The following is a 20,216-nucleotide window of genomic DNA, read 5'->3' as shown; positions in this document are numbered from 1 at the left end:
GTAAGCCATGGATATTGTATTAAGTGAGAATGTCTGGATAAACTGGAAACTGACAGTTCTCTCTGAGTGTTTTATTGCCAAGGGAACTATATGGATTTTTGTCCTTGTCTCTCATCTGAATTGCTACAGAAGCAGAGCTGGTACTGCTGGCTCTGAACTCACCTTCACTCCATGGCTGGTCTACCTAAACACTGATTGGTTTCCACAAAGTGGAAGACTTGGAGTCAATGATTCTCACTGGTTAGGGAATAAATGTATACTCCCAAAATTAAACCTCAAATGACCATTGAGGCCATATCTCCCACAGCAAAATCTGAGCTCCATGTGCTACAAGCCATACTTGAGTCCAAGGCCTTAAGTCATATAAGCCATCTTTTAGGCTTAAAGATGCAGCTCAAGCTCTTAGCTCAGTCTGGATTCTACTTCCTTCATTGTCTAATTAGGGAAATTATTTTCCAACTTCTAAGTGTGGCACAAGGTTCTTTCCTTCTGAAACTTCCCCTGGTCCCTTTGGAGAATGCCCCTTTCCACCTATGCTTCAATACTTCTGAGCTCTATGCTCAGCATGTGTTTTCTTATGTCTCATTTTCTAAAGAATCTCTTACCACTCTGCTTCTGTGCCTCTGATCATATAAAATAATATTTATTGACATGAACTAAAAAAAATTGCTAGTGTGCAAACTTGCAGAGGGAATTTCCTTTTGCTCTCCTACTATTTCCATCAACACTCAACAGATGACCTTGTGCAAATCCAGAATTCAGTATGCCATATATAAATTACATGCTAAACTATGAAATCAGACAATAAATCTTATGAGTATTCATCCTGATTCCCCTTATTAACAAGTGGATATGTGTTAAAACCTCAAATCATTATATTAAAATTTCATTAGTCATTCTAATCCTCCTTACAAATTACTTTTGCTTCCTAAAATCTTGGATTTAAACTAAAAGAGATCTTTAATAGGATTTTATCAAAATCAGCAGCTAATTAAAATGGGAAAATAGTTTCTCTTACCACTTTTCTATCTCCGTTTCTCACCATCATCAGAGATGGTAATATCACAGTAATACTACTTTATCTCAACCTTCTATCCAAATAGACTCAAAAGTATGTTCTAAGTTAATTGATATACACAGCTACACCGGAGGAAACAGCTCATGTATCATTGACTACTCAGGACAACATCAAAAGTTAGTATTGCTTAAAAGAAGCTTGAAGTTTTGCTGTGGGATCTGTCATAAACTTTGTCATAAACAAGAATGTCAATTCTCTCTGTCTTATTATTCCTTCTATTTGGTAGGTAGTATAATATCAGGGGAGTATTTCACAATCTCCACAGGGATAATTCTTGTGCACATTTTTATTGTTTAATACTAGAAAGAATTATGTAATTTATCAACGGCTTGGTTTTTAGTTATCTTTGTCTTTTCTTGATCTTTCACTTGGCTGGTGATGCTAAAGCCCACGTTCTAAGTCTGTTGTATCATTGTCATAGCATAAGGAAAACAGGACAGAGGACATAAGCCAGAATTCTTACATTCTTACTGGATCTCTTGTTGGATGCTACTTAGACTTGTTATTTGTCATTATTGAATGAGTAATGCACACCTTACAAGGAAAAGGGCTTAGAAAACCACTTGGAATGTCTTTGTCCTAATTTATAAAAATAGTCAGTTAGCTGGGTGCCTGTGGCTCATGCCTGTAATCTGAGCTACTCAGTAGGCAGAGATCTGAGGATCATGGTTCAAAGCCAGCCAGGGCAGGAAAGTCTGTGAGACACTTATCTCCAATAAACCACTAGAAAACTAGAAGTGGCACTGTGGCTCAAGCGGTAGAGCACTCGCCTTGAGTTGAAGAGCTCAGGGAGTGCCCAAGCCCAGAATTCAAGCCCCACAACTGACAAAAAAAAAAAAAAGTCAGTAGTCTGGCTTAGCTAGCTCATGCCTAATGCTTTGGTCCTAGGCTTGGGGATGGGGTAAAAAGCTTTATAGAAATTAAGTGGGTACTGCATGATCTTTCTTAATGATGTATTCTTTCAAGTATTTTTTCTACACTTTAGTTTTCAGTTAGGAAAGACTCAAGAATTCAAAGGACTTAGGCACCAGTGGTTCAGTACTAGAATCCTAGCTACTCAGGAGGCCCAGAACTAAAGATTGTGATTTGAAGTCCCATGAGACTCTTATCTCCAATCAACCACTCAAAAACCAGAAATAGAGCTATGGCTCAAAGTGCTAGAGTGCTAGTCTTGAGCAAAAGGAGCTCTGGGAGAGTTCCCAGGCCCTGAGTTTAAGCCTGATGACTCACAACAGAAGAAGAAAGGAGAAAGAAGGAAAAAGCGGGGCTGGGAAGGTGGCTCAGTGGTAGAGCGCTTGCCTTGCATGCAGGAGGCCCTGGGTTCGATTCCTCAGCACCACATAAGCAAAAAGAAAAAAGCCGGAAGTGGCGCTGTGGCTCAAGTGGTAGAGCGCTAGCCTTGAGCTGAAGAGCTGAGGGACAGAGCCTAGGACCAGAGTTCAGGCCCCAAGACTGGACCCCCCCCCAAATAAAAGAGCTGAGGGACAGTGCCCAGGCCCAGGGTTCAGGCCCCACAAATGGCCCCCCCCCAAAAAAAAGAAGGAAGAAGGTAGAAAAAGAAGAGATTATTATTTTTGTTATTGTTATTTAGAAGGCTAAGTGCAGTAGTTCACAATTGTAATCTCATATAATATATATCCATCCCTTTCTAAAAAATAACTTAAAGCAAAAAATGGTTATAGGCATGACTCAAGTGGTAGAACACTTGCCTTGCAAAGAAGAGGTCCTGAGTTTAAACTTTAAGTATCTTGAGGTAAGAGAAGCACTCCATGTATTCAGTAGTCTTTGGTTAGGGTCCTACCTTTGTTGCTGGTTAGTTTTGTCTTCTGGGAAATTAGTTACTCTTTATGGTGTGCATTAATTTATGGTCTATGTAAGATAAGAGGGTTGGACAAGACCAGAACTTCCTAACATGTATTCCAGAACAACTAAAGAACATGGATAAATGTGTACCTTGCCATATGTATGCTAGCAATCTGCAGTTTAGAATGATCAATGCTTCTATTGTACATTGAATCCACAGTATTTCCAGCTTTCCACGTAAGGTCTGTAAACATGTACATGTGTCTATATGAGCACATAGAAAAGTGAACTGTGATTCAAATATGGGTGACTTGGATATTAATCATGAGAAAGTCCTTGATTCTAGTTGAGAGAAGTTAACTTTATAACTCTACTTCACATATTGTTAGAATTCAAAATTTGAAGCTTCAGTCTGAAAACTTGCCATTTTAAGTGACATAAAACTTGAAACTGAATCATTGCCAGCGTTCTCCCACTTGGGACTGTTAACTTTCAATTTTCTGCATTATCAATTATGAGGAATAAAGCAATTATGTGCTATCTTACACTGATGTGAGTGTCTACTGCCGTGGTGGGTATCCTTGAGATCCAAGTCTTTAGCTAAGCTACCCTGAGTCTTGAGCACTAACTCTGGTAGCTATGGCTCAAGGAAATTCAGGGAAGAAATCCAAATGACCAAATGACAGAAAAGTAAATTCTTCTCATCAAATAAATTGAGATTATCTTGCTTATATTGCATTAAGTCAGTAACATTAATGTTTTGAATAAAGAATATCAAAAATAGTAAAGACCAACATTTTGAAAAGTTTGTGCATTGTTTTCCTTCTAGAAATTAAATAAAAATCCTGGGTTATGTAAGGGGAGAAAAGAATCCTAACTTCTTTGTTTTTTATTCAATGTTATTTTAGTATTTCGCTGTGCTTAAGCAGAAGTTGTCATAGACTAAACAAACTTATAAAATACATGAAAATTACACGACAACCTATGTTCTCATGTTAATCTGAGCAATTGGAGCATAACAAACCAATTCTGTAGAATAGTGGACTTTTAAAAAATGAGATACAATGGCCATTATTAACATATTAACAGAAACAAACTGTGTATGAGATTATAATGACACCTTTACCATCAGATCTTAGCTTCTAAGTGAGAAAGGTTGCAATAACTGTACAGAGATTTAAATCATCCTCTTTCCTTATATCATTCAGAACATGAGAATATTTATACATCTGCCATAAAATATTATATCCATATCTGGAAAAATTATTAGCGAGTATCTAGGACTCCATTTTGCCATTTAGGAAGAAAATCAAAATCATATATAGACTTGACAGCCAATAATTTGAGTTAAAATTGGCCAAATCTTGATATTTCAGTAGCAGCACTGAGGATATTTTTTATTATATATATATAAGCATATACATGCTCTCTCTATTTATGTGTGTTCGGACACACACATATTGATGTATATCTCCATTCTTAAACAAAGCTAATTAACTTTTTTCTCTAAACTCTCCAGTCTTTGAATTAAAAAAAATGACTTGGGATAGCAAAGGTAAATTCTCTATTAGCTGGATAAACTATTTATTGGTAGCCACAGTCCTGTCCTGTGTGTGAGGGCTTGTGCCCAGGAGACAAATGATCAAAGTGCCTCATTGTGAAATGCCAATGGGACACTTTTGAAAAAGAAGTGTTCGAAATACATTTTCATTAAGCCCCAGTTAAATCAATGTTACACCAAAAGTTAACCACGTTCTATCACAATCAGAAACACCTAGCTGTATTCCCCCTGCCCCTCAGCACCTTGTGACTAATGAAACACACTAAGAAATCTTCCTTGCAAATCAAAAGTCTTAGGAGAATGAAATCACTAAGGGCATGAGGCGTGGTAGCAAACACCACCTTCACCATCAAAAAGCCAACCTGTATCATCACCCCACCGCAGAGATCTAACTTCCCACCTTGGAAATACTTTTAACCCACAAAATACCATAAGCCTAGAGAGGTTTCAAATAGAAACAAAACGCTACAAAACCCATTCCCCCTCCAGGGCTAGAGATCTAGGAGTGGGGAGGGGGAGCTGAGGGTCACAGTTAAATAAACCCTCGGGTTGCTAGGCTGGTCTGTCAATCAAGCATGCATATGTTAACAACTTTGACTGGGGAGTTGAAGCCTTCACAACTTTAGAAGCATCTGGATCAGTCGCTTGGGAACCAGACCTAAGCAAAGGCACAGACTGGAAGCCACCACTTTACCTTCAGAAAAATCAATCAGTCCCAGCAAGTGAAGCAGCTTCAGAGACGCACATATAATCACCACAATCCCCACCGTTTGCAGTCCTTCGGATTCCCACTCAAGAGTCAGCATCGCATCCCACAGCCTCGGACCCCTTAGGAGTGGAGGGAGTTAATTAAAGAATCCGAGCAACCACACACGTAGGGCTTGGAACAAAGACTTCCAAGTGTGTGTGAGTGTGAGTGTGTGAGTGTGTTGGGGGGGAACTTGAGCAGCTCCTCACAGCTGCATCAAGCAAAGCAGGCGGCCCCCCGGGGTGAGGACAGACCTGGGCTGAAGTCCAGCCTCTCATGCTGCTCCTCTCATTTGTGTTGCCTGGCCCCATACACACAGGCACAGCCCACCAGCTTCCAAGGACCCGGTGCGGCAGCTGCAGCCAGCAGGTACTTGGACGTCTTCAGAGCAACCAGGGCAACATCTGGGCGAGACCTGAGAACTGAGACTCCAGGCGGTGTCCGCGGGGGAGCAAGGCACCTTCCCAGGGAACTTGCCCAAGCCTTCCACAGGCTGATGATCCCAGCCGGGCTGGCTGGGCAGAGCTGCCCTGCGCCAGCCAGCAGCTCGCTCGCTGTCCTTTTATTTTAGTTTATTTTTTTTTTCTAGCAGCTGCTCTCTCCTCCCAGAGCCTCCTTTGGGAGATAGCTCAGCCTGCTAGCTCTCTGAATGCTAAGGGGTAAAAAAAAAAAAGGAAAAAAGAATCCGTTCTAATTGCAGGTGCTTAGACTCCCTTTTAGAAAGCCCCTGGTGACATCCCTGGGACAGTTTATTTTGGAGGTGGGGGGTAGAATAGGAGGAGGGAGAAAGCAAGAAGAAAATGATTCAGTGACTGTGTCAGACAAGTGCTTCCCAGGGCTCCTGACAACTCCCCAACTCCAATTTGCCATTCTAGGGCCCCCGCAGAGGAGTCCAGGGCATTCATTCTTGAGGGACTGAGTCCTTGTTTTTACAAACATGGATGCAAGGCAGGTGAGGTGGATGGAGCCAAAGCTTTTTAAAGTGATGTTTAGAAATACCCTCCCGTGTGTGTTGGACCAATCGTTGTCCAGCCTCTTACAAACCCAGCCTCTTTCAGTTTCACTGGCAAACAAACATGAACAACAACAACTTTTGATGACAAACCTGAGACTTTTTTGACTCAGCATACTCCCTTGTGAAGAGTCAGGTTCAGCAGGCATCAGGGTCTGTTTTGTTAATCAAACAAGACCCTCAAATGATTCCCATTGAACCAGGAAGCGTGGGTTGTACTAGTTTCAAGGATAGCATCAGGTATCCTATTCCAGAAGATTGCAGGCAACAAGGCAGCCTGCGGGAAATTTCAGGGACTCTGTGCCTGAATCACATTGACTCGTTATTCACTACAGTGGTCTTCTCAGACTCTGTTGACTCACTGCTCAACAATGCCAGGAAGAGAATTAAAGGATGGACTATACACTTGCCACTCACTGCAAGCATGAGGGCTTTCAAGCCATGTGTCAGACCTCCCACAGGGGAGCTTCTTATGGGTTCCATTTCTTCTCTGCTATGTGATCTTCTGCAGGGCACTTACCCTTTCTGAAAACCCTTCCCATTCAGTGGCTCCCATAGTGTAATACAGCGTTGAAAGCTCTCCATTGATAAGGAACTGGAATTGTGGGAAATAAATGTCCCCAGAGTAGCAGTTCATATTTGTGGAGCATTTATGATGTGTTTATTAATATTACTGACCAACAACCAACTCATCCTCACAGCCCTGTATGATATTCTGATTTTCTTTATTTCTTAGGCAAGGAAACAGACCCACAGAAAAGTTACTTGCCATGCTATAGGCATCGTGTCTAGAAGGCACTAAATAGGCCATTTAATTATTGACACACATTTGTGAAGCTGAGGTAATGAAGTATAAATGATACTTAAATAATAAAATAATGAACAGTTGTCTAATACTCCCCTTTGGGGGATTGCAATTTAACAGGGAGGAATGAAGGCAAAGAGTGGAACGTAACCAAGAGTGTAGCAGCAGCTTGTGGAGTAGATGCCTTTGCCAGACTCAGTGGGAGGACAAGAGAGGACTTCAACTCCACTTGGGAAGAGGGGTGGCGTCAACAGTAATGGTGAAGGGCTTTACCATTACTAGAAGCAGTCTGTCCCACTTATGCTTGGGACAGAAAGACCTGAGTTAAGTCTGGCTTTGTGCCTAGTTGGCTGCATGACCTTTGGAAGTTGCTCCATTTCTGAATCTCCATTTTCTCCGTTTAAATTGAGAATGTCGCTGGTTCTTTTTCACAGCTAATTGAAGAAGTAACTGAGACTAAGTGATAAAACCCAGTCCTGGGTGATGCTGCTCAGCTGTGGACTTAAGGAATTCTGATGGAAGAGCAAATTCTTTAGACTCCGGAGGGTCTCCTCAGATGAAGTGAGTGTCTCCCCTCCCCCCACCCCACGCCTGCCCTATGCCCCAGGGACTTGTTTCTCCTCTGTGTACCAGGAGGACATTTTGGCCATCATAATGGTGCCTTGCAGTTTGGATAATATGTTTATGAGAGAAACCTTTTCATCTGTTTGCCCCACCACTATCCATTCAGATATTTTATTTTTCAGTTGTGCTAGCAAGTCAGCAAAGGTAATGCTGGCCTTAGTAGATGATAGGGAAAGAAACGTTTAAGGAACTCTCTTTGAAACTTCCACTACAGTAAGATGACATGAGTTAAAAAAATGACACGAAAGTTAATTAGGTCAAATCCAATGTCATTATGTCTTTTAAACCTACATAATACCTGATGACACTTGAAAATAACTAAAACACAGAGAAGTTACGTGACCCCATCAAAGACACAACAGTTAGAAAATCCAGACCTGATGATAGTCACAACAGTTTAGAAAATTCAGAAGTCTCATTTATATTTTCTGGTCCCAAAATTCAGTTTTTCCCCTTTTACATCCCCAGTAGATTTCATCAAAATATTTGTTATTTGATCTCTTGACTACTAATTAGGCAAATATTTAAAAACTGCATCCATGTTCCTGGACTGGAACCTTCATTGTCCCTGAAGTTCATGTATGTACCCATCAATGGAATGAGATCCATTCTAGAAAGGCTTTCCCTAACGGCAATGAAAGTTGCCTTTCTTCCTTGGTTTTCTGAGCTCCTTGTGTAGCTGCAGGATCTCCTGGCCCTCAAAGAGATCAGTAATTCTTCTACTTGGTACTCTCAACCCCATTATTTTACATAGTAGCGACATGCCACTAAGTTTCATATTTTATCTGAGAAATCTAGGGAGGCAAGAAACATCTGCAAGGGATATAAATGGCTGTTTATTATGAAATATAATAAATCCAACTGATAAACCTTCTTTGGTATTAACCTGCAAGAAGCTGGAGGGTTCTATTGAAGAGAAAAGCCACATTGAGTCAGAAGAAGAATTGTGACTTTCTTCCCCAGAGAGAATGGGCTCATAGGAAGATGGCACTCACAAAAGCCAACAGCTATTGGAATGGCCACAACATCAGGACTGGACAGATCAAGTATATTTTCTCAAGATCCTTCTGTCAAAATATTCCAACATAGTCCCTATGTGCCTCTCTTTTATTTGTGTTGGGCATGCGTGTACACACAGGGATCACATGGATTATTCCACTTATTTGACTGGTAGAAGAGGTGAGACCTGTGTGCTTAGAGCTACACACATTCTCCAGCAGTGCTGAGTAAAGCACAAAGTAGATGTTTAGAGCATGCTCACTCAGATGGCCAGACGGGGGCCTTGATACACATCTACTTCCTACACATGAGGCCTCTGAAGCCACCGAAGCATTGCCAGGCCTTTGGACTATTTCTAGAGAGACTTTTCTACACTGAAGAGTTAAGTGATCTATAGCATAATTAGCATAGAATTAAGGAGGGACTATGTATTGCAGAAAAATAAAAATACTTTTAGTTAGAAGATAAGAACATTTCCACAAAAGAGATATGTAAATTACCCATGAAGTCCAGGAATAAATATGCCAGGTGTCTGTGTTACTATTTGTGAATACCAACTATTGTTATCTGTTGTGAGTGCTGATTTCCCAAACCAGAAACACTGGTGCACACCCATTATGAACTAGCACCCAGTGAATGTGAAAGCCATTTCTGAATCTTTGGCAAAAGGGACTAAGTTATAATTTTTAAATAATCCAAGCAGAGGGAATATCTATCTGCTCGAGCTCCAAATGCAAAAGCTAGAGCTATAGAATAGAAGTCTCTCTCTTTATAGACCTTCTATGTTTTCCAGAGCTCATAGTAGATATCTACGGCAGCCGATCTGTCTGTGATTGTTTATGTTCTGTCATTGTACCACATGTGTCTGATAATGGAATTGGTTTGTATTAGCTTCCTATTGCTGCTCTAACACATTATTACAAATTCGACAGCACAAAGCAACACAAATTCTCCATCTTAAAGTTCTGCAAATCAGATCTAATAAGTTTCACTCATTACAACATATCCTTTGCCATATAACCTAGTGCTGCCACCAGTTTTCAAAAGTTTGAAAAGGAAAGGAGAACTTTAAGTAGCATTCCTATCGATAAACTTCCAGTACTCCAAGAGTAAGGGCCCTGAGGAACACATACTTAAAAATATTAAAGAGAAACACTAACCAATTTAGAAGGAATGCTCTGATGAGTCGACAGAGGGACAATCTTTGACTTTAGTTGTGAGAAACAATCAGGGACAAGCCCCAACTATGAATTACAAGAAAGACCTTGGACTTGTTTAAGCAGGATAATGTCTCCCTTTTACCGTTTACAGCAGGATCACAAAAGATAATAGAGTCATAGACACTTAATTGGAGAAAGGGTGCTCCCAGAAGACACCCTAATTAACTGGCTCAGACATCCGAGCACTGATAAAACCAGAAATGAACCAAGCTCTCCTGAGGTTTTTCAGATCCAGTTAAACAGTATACAGGGCTCTTAACATGACAAAGTCATAAGAAGTGAGCCTTCACAGGCCCTTCCTCAGCGGGAACGGAGTTGTGACACGTGGGAACGGAGCTGTGACACAAGAATGATCCCAGTCTGAGATGATCCATCACAGATTCTCCCAAGCTGCCTTTGAAAGGACTCATGGCATCCTTGGCTGAGTTTAAAACCAACTCTATCATTTCCCATACATCTTTATTTCTTGATCACTTTGGTCTTAATTTTATCTGTCCTTTATTTTGTTTGCTTATTCCTTACAAGAACCCCTTTTAAAAATGAGAAAATGGAGGCCATGAAAGTTTCCTTTAGCCAATCAGAAACCACAGCAAGATCAAGTTTCATAAACAGGTATCCTGGCTTCCTCTCCCAATTTGCACTCCTTAATATATGCAGAGAGCTTTTGGTGGTGGGTTCCTGGTGCTTTATAAAGTGAGCAAATGAAAGTATCTACTTCCATGCATGGATTAGCACATAGAGCATTCAGGCAGGTCAGAGCACATAGAACTCCTCTGCTTGTAAGAGTACTGATGTTTTTAAGCGCTGGCTACAGGGCTTTATGCTCTTGGCTTGTTTAGTCTAAACTGGCACTCATGGCTAGCGTAAGACTTTCTATACTAGTAAGTGGTAGAGAAAGTCTGAAACCCAATGCTGCCAGGATCAGTTCAGGCCAATTTTAGCTGCCCTGCGCCCTCCCCCCATTCTCTTCCCATATAGTCCTCCAATGTGTTGACTCAACAAAGATCATTCCTATCAATGATGTTTGTGCTTGGGAATCTCTCTGTGCACAAAGGTACAGCTGGCTCCTCTGTAGATTGCCACCTTCCTCAGCTTTCACTTCTGGGTTCAAGGCTCTGTTCAGGTTAGTCCTTTCTGATTCCCCCATTGGAAATATTTTCTCCACCTAAGCGAGTCATTATTTTTTTCATAGCATACATGATTGTCCCTGAACTTATCCCTATGTTTGTTATTAAGTTCATTTTCCTGTTCTTCCTATTTGTATGCATGCAGACCTCCTGCTCATCACACCATTTCTAGCACTTAGAATAGAGCTGAACAATGACAGGCTTTCCCTAACATTTGCAAAATTAATGTATTACAAAAGATAGGATCCTTTCCTGCAGGTATTCCAAATGAGATATATCAGCAATATCAGAGTCAGAGATTAGAATATTAGCTCATTTTTATAGGACAGTTAGGTTCAAGAGAGTAGTACATAGTTGTAATCTCAGCACTTGGATGATTGAGAAAAAAAATTAAAAAATTCAAGGCCAGCCTATTCTAGTGAGTCTGTGTCTCAAAAAAAAAAAAGAAAGAAAGAAAAAGAACAAAGGAAAGAGAAAAGGAAAAAAAAATAGAAAAGAAAGAGAAAAAAGAAACCATCAAACTGGGAGGTCAGTTAATAAGAAGTCTTAAATGCCTATAAGAGAGTTACTTGATGAAGATAAAAATGAGACATTCTGAGCAGATAACCGATGAAGTCAATCATAGAGTATCCTATATGCTTCCTCTACTAAAATAAAAGCAATAGCATTTAAAAGAATCCAGAGGCAGGACAAGCAATAGGTTGGTTAGCACAGTCTAAGCAGGGGGTCATGTCAGTAGGCAGAAAGGCCTGGGGAACCAGGGAAGATTCAGAGGTGACCTTGGTAGGACATAGCAGCATCAAAGTCACAACAAATCAAAGAAGACCTAAACTGATCATCTTTGCAGCATTGGCTCAGCCTAACGAAAGAATTTAAAGGCAGTGGAAAGGTGTTGAGAATGAACTTTACAACTTGGGGAGGGGAGAGGAGAGAAGGGGAGGGAGGAGTTGGGGAGGTGGAGAGGGAAGGGATGGTAGGGAAAAACAAAAGAGGGGATAACAATGCTCAATAGGAAATGTACTCATTACCCTACTCATGTAACTGTAACCCCTCTGAACAGTATCTTTACAATAAAAAAAATTAAAAAAGAAAAAATAAAAGACGTTGAGAGAACACATGTTCTTGGAAGATGTAGGGAGGGACAGACCCAAGGAAGTTTTGACTGACAGCAGCAGGGTTCTGACATCTGCTTGAGAGGGGTCGTTTAGCATACTCACATCTCACCATGCACAGACCCACCTCCAAGCCTCTCACATCACATCGGAGGGCACAGCTTGGCTCACAGTGATTCGGAGGAACACCATCGCATCAATCCATTGCTGATTCTAGGAAGCAGGTCACCTGGTGCCGCAGGGCCCTGCCATTGGTTCCTGTGATCTAGGGTCTTCTGGGGGAAAGCAAACACTTGAAGGACCACATTGCCACCTTGTTACTCACTATAAAACTGGAAATCAGGGAGCTGGGAGGGTGGCTTAGTGGTAGTATGTGTGCCTAGTATGCATGAATCGCTGGGTTCGATTCCTCAGTACCACATAAACAGAAAATGCCAGAAGTGGTGCTGTGGCTCAATGTGATAGACCACTAGCCTTGAGCAAAAGAATCTCAGGATCAGTGCCCAGGACCTGAATTCAAGCCAGTGTAGAATGGTAAATCAATCAAATCAAATCAATCAATCAATCAATCCCTGGAAATCAGGATAGACAGGGAGATGAAGGTGGTTGAACTTCCAATAAAACTATATTTGAGGAAGCAGAAGGGAATCTAAGCTGAGATAATGGAATGATTTAAAATGTGGAATAACACTGTGGTTAAGGAGACAGAACAAGTGATAAAGGTCTGGGATGAGTTTAAAACCATTTTTCCTATACTCCTTTACGGTGTAGAGACGGTAGTGGAAGTGACATAAAACAATGCAGTATTCTGGGAAGAGATGTACAGAAGGACACATGGGCACACAATTAACTTTCAAGAAGCAAGATCTTCTATGTGTGGCCAAGCATTAGTGGACAGAGAGCTAACGATACCTTAGAAAGCGACATTTTGTGGGAACCAAGAGAGAAAAGGAGATGCAAAGAAGGAATGGACCATTGTGTTAAATGTAGAAATCCTACGCTTCTTAATGTTAAAATGTGTTCTAGGACCAAACATCTTTAAGCAGGTGTGTGTATGGCAGCATTTGTACATGTGCCCAGCTTGGACGTTCAGGGTGGAGGAGATTTTTTTTTCTAATGTAAGAAGCAATCTCCAATAAAATCCTAGGTCCACATTAACTCCCATAAGACAATGACTGGGTTTTATGTTATTTTGACTTGGTTAAAAGAATAGATAAGAATCCTATCTTCAATTTGGGTCTGCTGAAGAAATCTTCAAGTCTGAAATAGAGGAGAGCTAAAAGTTTAATCTGTATCTCATTTGTTCTAATATTCTGACTTCCCTCATCTCTTTATCAGGCTTGTGGATATGAGCAAGCTTAATCACTTTCTGCAAAGAAATAATCCACAGAGGATGACTCCATACCTTCACACAGGTGAGACAATGTGTGTCACCGCAACATTAAATGCTTAGGCTTTGTTGGCAACTCAAGGCAAATTAACACAACTTATCGAGGGCATGCAGTACTTGCTCAATATCAACAGTTGCCAGGGACATGACACTGAACTTGTGAGACAGTTGTCAACATATTGGAGCCTACAGGGCAGGCAGACAAATGAAGACTGCAGGGAAAGTTTCTGGAATGTACCAGAACCCATCAGATGTGGCAAAACAGACTTTAATCTAGACAAAGGCTTCACTTCAGCTCAGATCTTAAGGAAAAGAAAGGTCAAGCTATTGATGGAGAAAATATATTATCAGTACAGAAAATCAGTAGGCAACACAACTAAAAATGAGAGATGGAATTAGACATGGTAGATTTGTCTGGATAGAAAGAACAGTGTGGATGGGTTAAACAGGAATTCATTAGGATTCAAGGTACAGGGCTGTGATGGTAAGAAGATCATTAACACTTTTCTAATCCATTAAAGGAGTTTGCTTTTCTCTCTTTGGAACTCTGGGGAACCACAGTATAGTTGTAAGCCGAGGGAGAACATCAATACTTGTGTACTTTAGAAAAGTCAATATGATTGTTACATGAAGAAATGTTTGGGAATGAGGATTGAAGGTGGCAGATCTAAAGGTTAATGGGTGGATTAAGATGCTGTTCCAGAAATCCAAGTAGGAAAGAAGTTGGGATGTGTCTGACACATGGAGACAATAGGATGTCTGTGAGTGACTCAATGTAATGCAACCTATAGACAAGAGAAACCAATTAACCTTGAAAGATAGAGATGGAAAGTCCATGATGACACGGGAGTCCCTCTCCAAAATTCTAGCATCTGTAATGGAAAGTGAAGAGCTTATTTGAAAAGCTAATTACAGTAGAAAAAAAAACCCACAGTGATGTGTATAGATTTGCAGCAAGAAGGAAGGAAGGCCTGCATTATCACATCTGGGAATTTGCTAGTATGGGAAATTTATTTCTTTCAGAATTATTTGGAACATCCTGTCATTAAAAGATAGTGCAAAGGAGAATTATTGAGTAAGTGAAATGTGGACACTTGCTATGAATATTAGAAGGGAAATGCTCTTACTGTATTGAATAGACTCTTTTTACCTCCACTTGTCTCACTATGGTGAATTCCCTAGGCTGACAATCACCAGAGATCCCAGGTAAAAGGCTGCAGCTATAACACAAGCCATTAGCAAACCCACTGGGCCAGTTTTCACTACTTTGTTGCTATTGCTTAGACCAGTGCCATATTGCTCTCTTTTCTGGCTGCTGTGTAAATCATATCTCCCTTTTTGCTCTTACCTCTACCCATTCTGCCCTGTAGAAAGAAATTACAGAGTAAACATTTTTTAAAACATGGGTTGAATCATGGCACCCCTCTACTTCAAGTTCTCCAATAGATCTCAACTTTTTATTTAAAAAATCCCAAAAGATAAAAAGAAATTTAAATTATCTTTTGTTGATATGGAAATGTGAACTCAAGGCTTTGTGCTTGCTATGCAGCTGCTCTACCACTTAAGATATATCCCTAACTCTTTTTACTCTGATTATTTGTTATTTTTAAAGATTTTTAATGTTTTTATTGGAAAAATACTGTACAGAGGGGTTAAAGTTACATGAGCAAGGTAATGAGTACATTTACTATCAAACATTTTTGCTTCTTCCTTTGTTTTCCCCCTACTATCCCTTCCCTCCCACCACAACTACACTCCTCCCCCCATTCCCCCACCCCGGCCTAAATTGTAAAGTTCATTTTTCAACATAGTGTCTTGTACATCTCATTGTTGCAATGGGTCAACCTGTATCCCTATTTAAACATTTTATTTTCTCCCTTCCCCTCCCCAAATTACCAGCACAACTATGTTTATTGTAGTATTATTTACCATAGCTAAGATATGGAACCAACCCAGATGCCCCTCAGTAGATGAATGGATCAAGAAAATGTGGTATATATACACAATGGAATTCTATGCCTCCATCAGAAAGAATGACATTGTCCCATTTGTTAGGAAATGGAAAACTTGGAAAAAATTATATTAAGTGAGGTAAGCCAGGCCCAAAGAAACATGGTCCCATGGTTTCCCTTATTTGCAATAACTAGTATATGTCTGGAACAAGCAGAAAAGGTCAAAAACTATGTACATATGACCAGATAAGATGAAGTTAAGCAAAATGAATCCCAAGATAGGGACACATTTTTTTTTCTTTTTGCTATTGTTTCTAATGTATTTGTAAGGTACTCTGTTTCTTTTTAAGATAAGGAAGGTCTTTCATTTCTTTAAACAAGTCTGGACAATGATCCTCCTATTTTATACTTCTTTCCAGAGCTGGGATCACAGTCATATATCACTATGCCCAGGTTTTCTCCATTGAGATGGAGTCTTGTGAACATTTTTGGCCTAGGCTGGCCTGAAACCACAATCCTTTCGATCTTGACTTCGTGAAGAGCAAGGATTACAGATGTGAGTCACAGATACCCACTGACCTTTATCATAACTATGGGATCACATATCTCTCTCTGTTTCCCTTACTCATTCTAGTCACACTGGTCTCTTCAATGCAGCTCCTTAATTCTACTGGACACGTTGCTATCTGAGGACTTTTGCTCTTATAATTCCTCTGCCTCAACCTTATGAGGCTGTTAGGTGCTTACCCAAAACTACAGTCTTCCACTTCCAATTCTTCCTCATTTCTCCCTAAACCTTTCATATATCGTAGCCATTATTGTTGTCATATAAACTATGTATCTCTATATCCATTCCTTTCCCCCCCAGTTCACTCTACGCTGCCGTTAGGCTGTTTCATCAGCCCCATTCAGAGTTTCAATGTGGAGGAGACCCCTGACATGAAGGTGGTGTTTGATTATGAGTTGATCAACATTGCTAAAATAGCCACACAAGGCCAAAGTCACTTTTATAAGCACATATGGTTTCTTTCTCCTAATTAACATAAAGGGAGGTAATGCATAACTCTTCAGTATTCTATTTTTATTTTTTGTTTTGTTGGTTGTGGGGCTTGAACTCTGGGCTTGGATGTTGTCCCTCAGCTCTTCAGCTCAAGGCGAACACTCTACCACTTGAGCCACAGTGCCACTTCTGGTTTTCTGGTGGTTTATTGGAGATAAGAGTCTCACGGACTTTCCTGCCTGGGCTGGCTTTGAACCGCTATCCACAGATCTCAGCCTCCTGAGTAGGAGGATTACAGGTGTGAGCCACCGGTGCCCGACTATCTTCAGTATTCTATATTGAAATGCAAATGAATAAAAAAATTACAAGTTTCCTCTAGGAGAAAATTGGATCAAATTTGCTTCAGAATTTCTTATAGGAAAACTAAATGTATAGTCAGGAAGTCAAAAAGGTTGGAATGCTTGGCCTAGCAAGAGGAGCTCACACCAGTGATCCTAGCTATTTGGGAGACTAAGAAAGATGAGACGGAACATGGTTCAAGGCCAGCACAGACAGAAAAGTTTGCAAAAATCCAACCTCAATATAATAAGCATATATCTGTCATCCCAGGAATAGTGGAAAACCAAATATATATATATATATATATATATATATATATATATATATATATATATATATATATATATATATATATATATGGATCATAATCTATGAGTATGCAAAGCTTTACATCAAAATAACCATCACAAATGTGTGTGTGTGTGTGTGTGTGTGTGTGTGTGTGTGTGTGTGTGTGTGGTTTAGCCACAGAGTACTCTCCTAGCAAGCTCAAGAGGTCTTAAAGTCAAACTCCTGAACAAATAAACAAATACAGACTATAAGAATAATATCTCTGAAAATATCAGGTGGTAAAATGGGGAGCACCCTCCAGTTTTTAAGTAGATTTCAGATGTGAGCTAGGCACAGTTGAATTGTTTTGCATAATTGAGCTAGGTGAGATCCTTTCAGGTGCTCTGCTTAAAAGCATCCCTACAGCTTCCTATTTTCTTGGTGATCCTGATTCTCTGTCTGGAAAAGCAATGAAATACTGTAAACAAATAGGAGCCTAAGAAGAATGGGTTGTCCTTAGGAAATGACAGCAGTAATTTAATAGCTGTCATTGCTCAAGATGGGATGGCAGAGCCCTCACACACACCCTGTCGCCAGGAGTCTGTGCAGTGTGTGTTATCTTCACTTAGCAGAAAAGGAAACAGAGAAGTCTTTTTTTTTTTTTCCACACAAAATGTGTGTTGCTAGGGTCCAATCTAATCTGACTACAGGAAACATTGTTTTTTTTCCTTCCAGAAATTGTTGCTTATTTGTTTTTTGTGCTTTCTTTTTCTTCTTTTAAAAAAGATATTTTTCCTTAGAAATAATTTTAGAAATGATCCTTTGTCACGCATACTAATAAAATGTTATTGTTATGACTCTGGAAATCTGAGCAGGGAACCCTAATGCTCACTTAACAAATGAGTTTGGGGGAAAGAAGCAGTTTTCTTCATAGAGGAGACAAATAGATGGAAATGTTAGATTCCTCATTTAGTGTTGTGTCTCTACAGACAAGTGTTTGATTGTGCTATATTTTCTCTCTCTATGGAAGGAAGTACAAGGGCAGCATGATTTCCCATTGCACAAAGAAAATAATGAGTTCCACTGCTAATTTCCTATCTCCAATATTGCAGATTTCAAGTTATATTCCATAATCTCCAAATAAGAAAAACAATATAACAGCTCAAACAAACTGTAGTTTATACACCATACATTTGGGAGTATGTTCTTCTGAAATCTAACACCTCCATCTAAGATTTGAATGGTAAGAGACGGCCAAGGGGAAATAGTATACAGTCCAACATTGGCAATACTGAGCCCCATACAAAACCTGGAAGGGCATAATTGAGATTTATTGTCTCATCTTTCTCTCTTGGTCACTTCCCAAGAGTGAGGTATTCAAGAAAGCTGAGAAATCACCTTGGCCAATTCAGAGCAAGCTTGTCTATAGAAATGTTATTCAAAATGCAGAATCGGGAATGTTCAATGCGAGTTCTGGGCCATTCTAGAGTATTCTGAGGTCAATGTAGAATTCTCTTGTGAGGCAAGCTAACATTTGAGAAGTAGAATGGAAAGGGAGGGGATTACACTCCTCTAGAACAATGAACTCAAGTCCTAAGTGTATTAATTGATGACGAATTATTTAGTGAGAAATCACTGGACCTCTATGGCTTTCAAGTCCCTCATTTGTGAAAGAAAGCAATTAATCTTACTTATCTCAGGATTGCTGATCAAACAGGCGTCAGAGTATCTCATTTATTTCACATTCGTTTTACTGGTCTAAATGTTAACTTCATTATAAAAGATCTGGCTCTCTTTATTCGACTGCTCTTTTTTTTTACGGGGGGGGGGGCTAGCTAGCTGGGGAGAAAGAGCACATTGCTGTGTTCCAAAATGTTCCACTGATAATAATTAGTGGCATAGCAGCCAATTAGGGAATTTTGGACTGTAGAACTCGCAGATGGCAGGATGAGCTGATAAACTCAAATGTGCCTGACAAAGAAATGGGGGCAGGAGTCCACAAAAGCACAAGAATGAGGAGATTAAGAGACACACACTAAACGTGGTACCACCGCCTTATGGAAAACAAAAAGGCAATCACCAATCAGAAAGCTATCTTCACGGCCTCCAGTTGTCCAGCTTTAATCCCAGGTCAAGCTCTGTAATGAAGAAGACAGAGCCAAAGAGGGCTGGGATGAAATAAGGCTCCGTCCTCTGGCTTGCCTAACACATGTGTTCGCTTTCTCTGTTATATTTCTTTTCTAATGTTTTTTCCTATCACCTTCACTTATGTTCCCACCTTACCTGAATGCTTCCCCTGCCAAACACAAGTACCAAAATCCATGTAGCTATGCCAGATTTCTGGTGATGTAATTTTGGTTCATTGATCTGGAAGCTCAAGATTAACTACGCTTTTCTCCTTCCTGGACTTATGGAATGTTACACTATTTAATATATGTTTGACCTACTTATGTCTTCTAATGTACTGGCTGAGAAAACTTAGAGAAATTAGATAAATTCCTCAAGGTCACACAGATAATAAATGAAAGTGTTACAATTTCAATCTAGGTCTAATTTAAAAATCAGTGCTCCTTCCTGTGCACTGAGAAGAAAAACAAAACAAAACAAAACACAACCCAGTGAAGTCCACAAGGTGGGGCTAGGCAGACCTCATTTCTAATGGGTGGCATGTTTCCTTTAAGGCTATAAAGCAATTACTCTGAATACATTTAACATATATATTGATTTCATATAAAAGCCACTTTACCTAAGAGTGATCAATAAACAACAAGGCTTGTAGTTGTACTACACTGCTGATTTATTGACAGCTCTGAAATGTGTTGCTCCTGATGAAAATGTGCAGACAATGGAAACTCTGGAGAACTTTGGAAAGCATTTTCCTTAAGCGAATCATTGTGGGCAAAAGGGAACTTGGAGCAGGGGAGTAATATTTTCCTTCCAAGGGCACACAGCTGCGAAGTGGAAGGAATGACGACCACCTGGTAGCCTGTCTCAGTGCTTGCTGCTGCTGTTAACATGTTCCTACATAAACTGGACGGTCCGTTTCAGAAGTAGGCACTTACCTGTGCATCGGCCTCTGAGGGAGATGTTCTATTCCAGAGTCTTTAGTGAAAATCAAGGATTAGTGAAACCAATAATGCTCACAATTTAGGCCATTGGCAAGTAACTAAGCAAAG

General features: G+C 40.1%; 1 protein-coding gene across 4 annotated transcripts in view; it reads right to left on the bottom strand.

The window, feature by feature from the left end:
* The window catches only part of Kcnip4 (potassium voltage-gated channel interacting protein 4), an 896,578-nt gene that overhangs the window by 172,642 nt on the left and 703,720 nt on the right, over nucleotides 1-20,216 (bottom strand). The window contains exon 1 of one of the 4 annotated variants that reach the window (XM_070012216.1): nucleotides 5,137-5,343. The exons of the other annotated variants lie outside the window; for them this stretch is intronic. Coding sequence (XP_069868317.1) covers nucleotides 5,137-5,248 — 112 coding nt within the window. The 5' untranslated portion in view covers nucleotides 5,249-5,343. Of the gene's footprint in view, nucleotides 1-5,136; nucleotides 5,344-20,216 lie in introns of those variants that run through there. 4 annotated transcript variants of the gene reach the window in all.

The sequence above is a fragment of the Dipodomys merriami genome, unplaced genomic scaffold, assembly GCF_024711535.1.
Source record: "Dipodomys merriami isolate MVZ:Mamm:240054 unplaced genomic scaffold, mDipMer1.0.p SCAF_9, whole genome shotgun sequence".
NCBI classification, from domain to species: domain Eukaryota; kingdom Metazoa; phylum Chordata; class Mammalia; order Rodentia; family Heteromyidae; genus Dipodomys; species Dipodomys merriami.
Note: the sequence above shows the minus strand (reverse complement) of the source record. Positions and strands in the feature narration are given on the sequence as shown.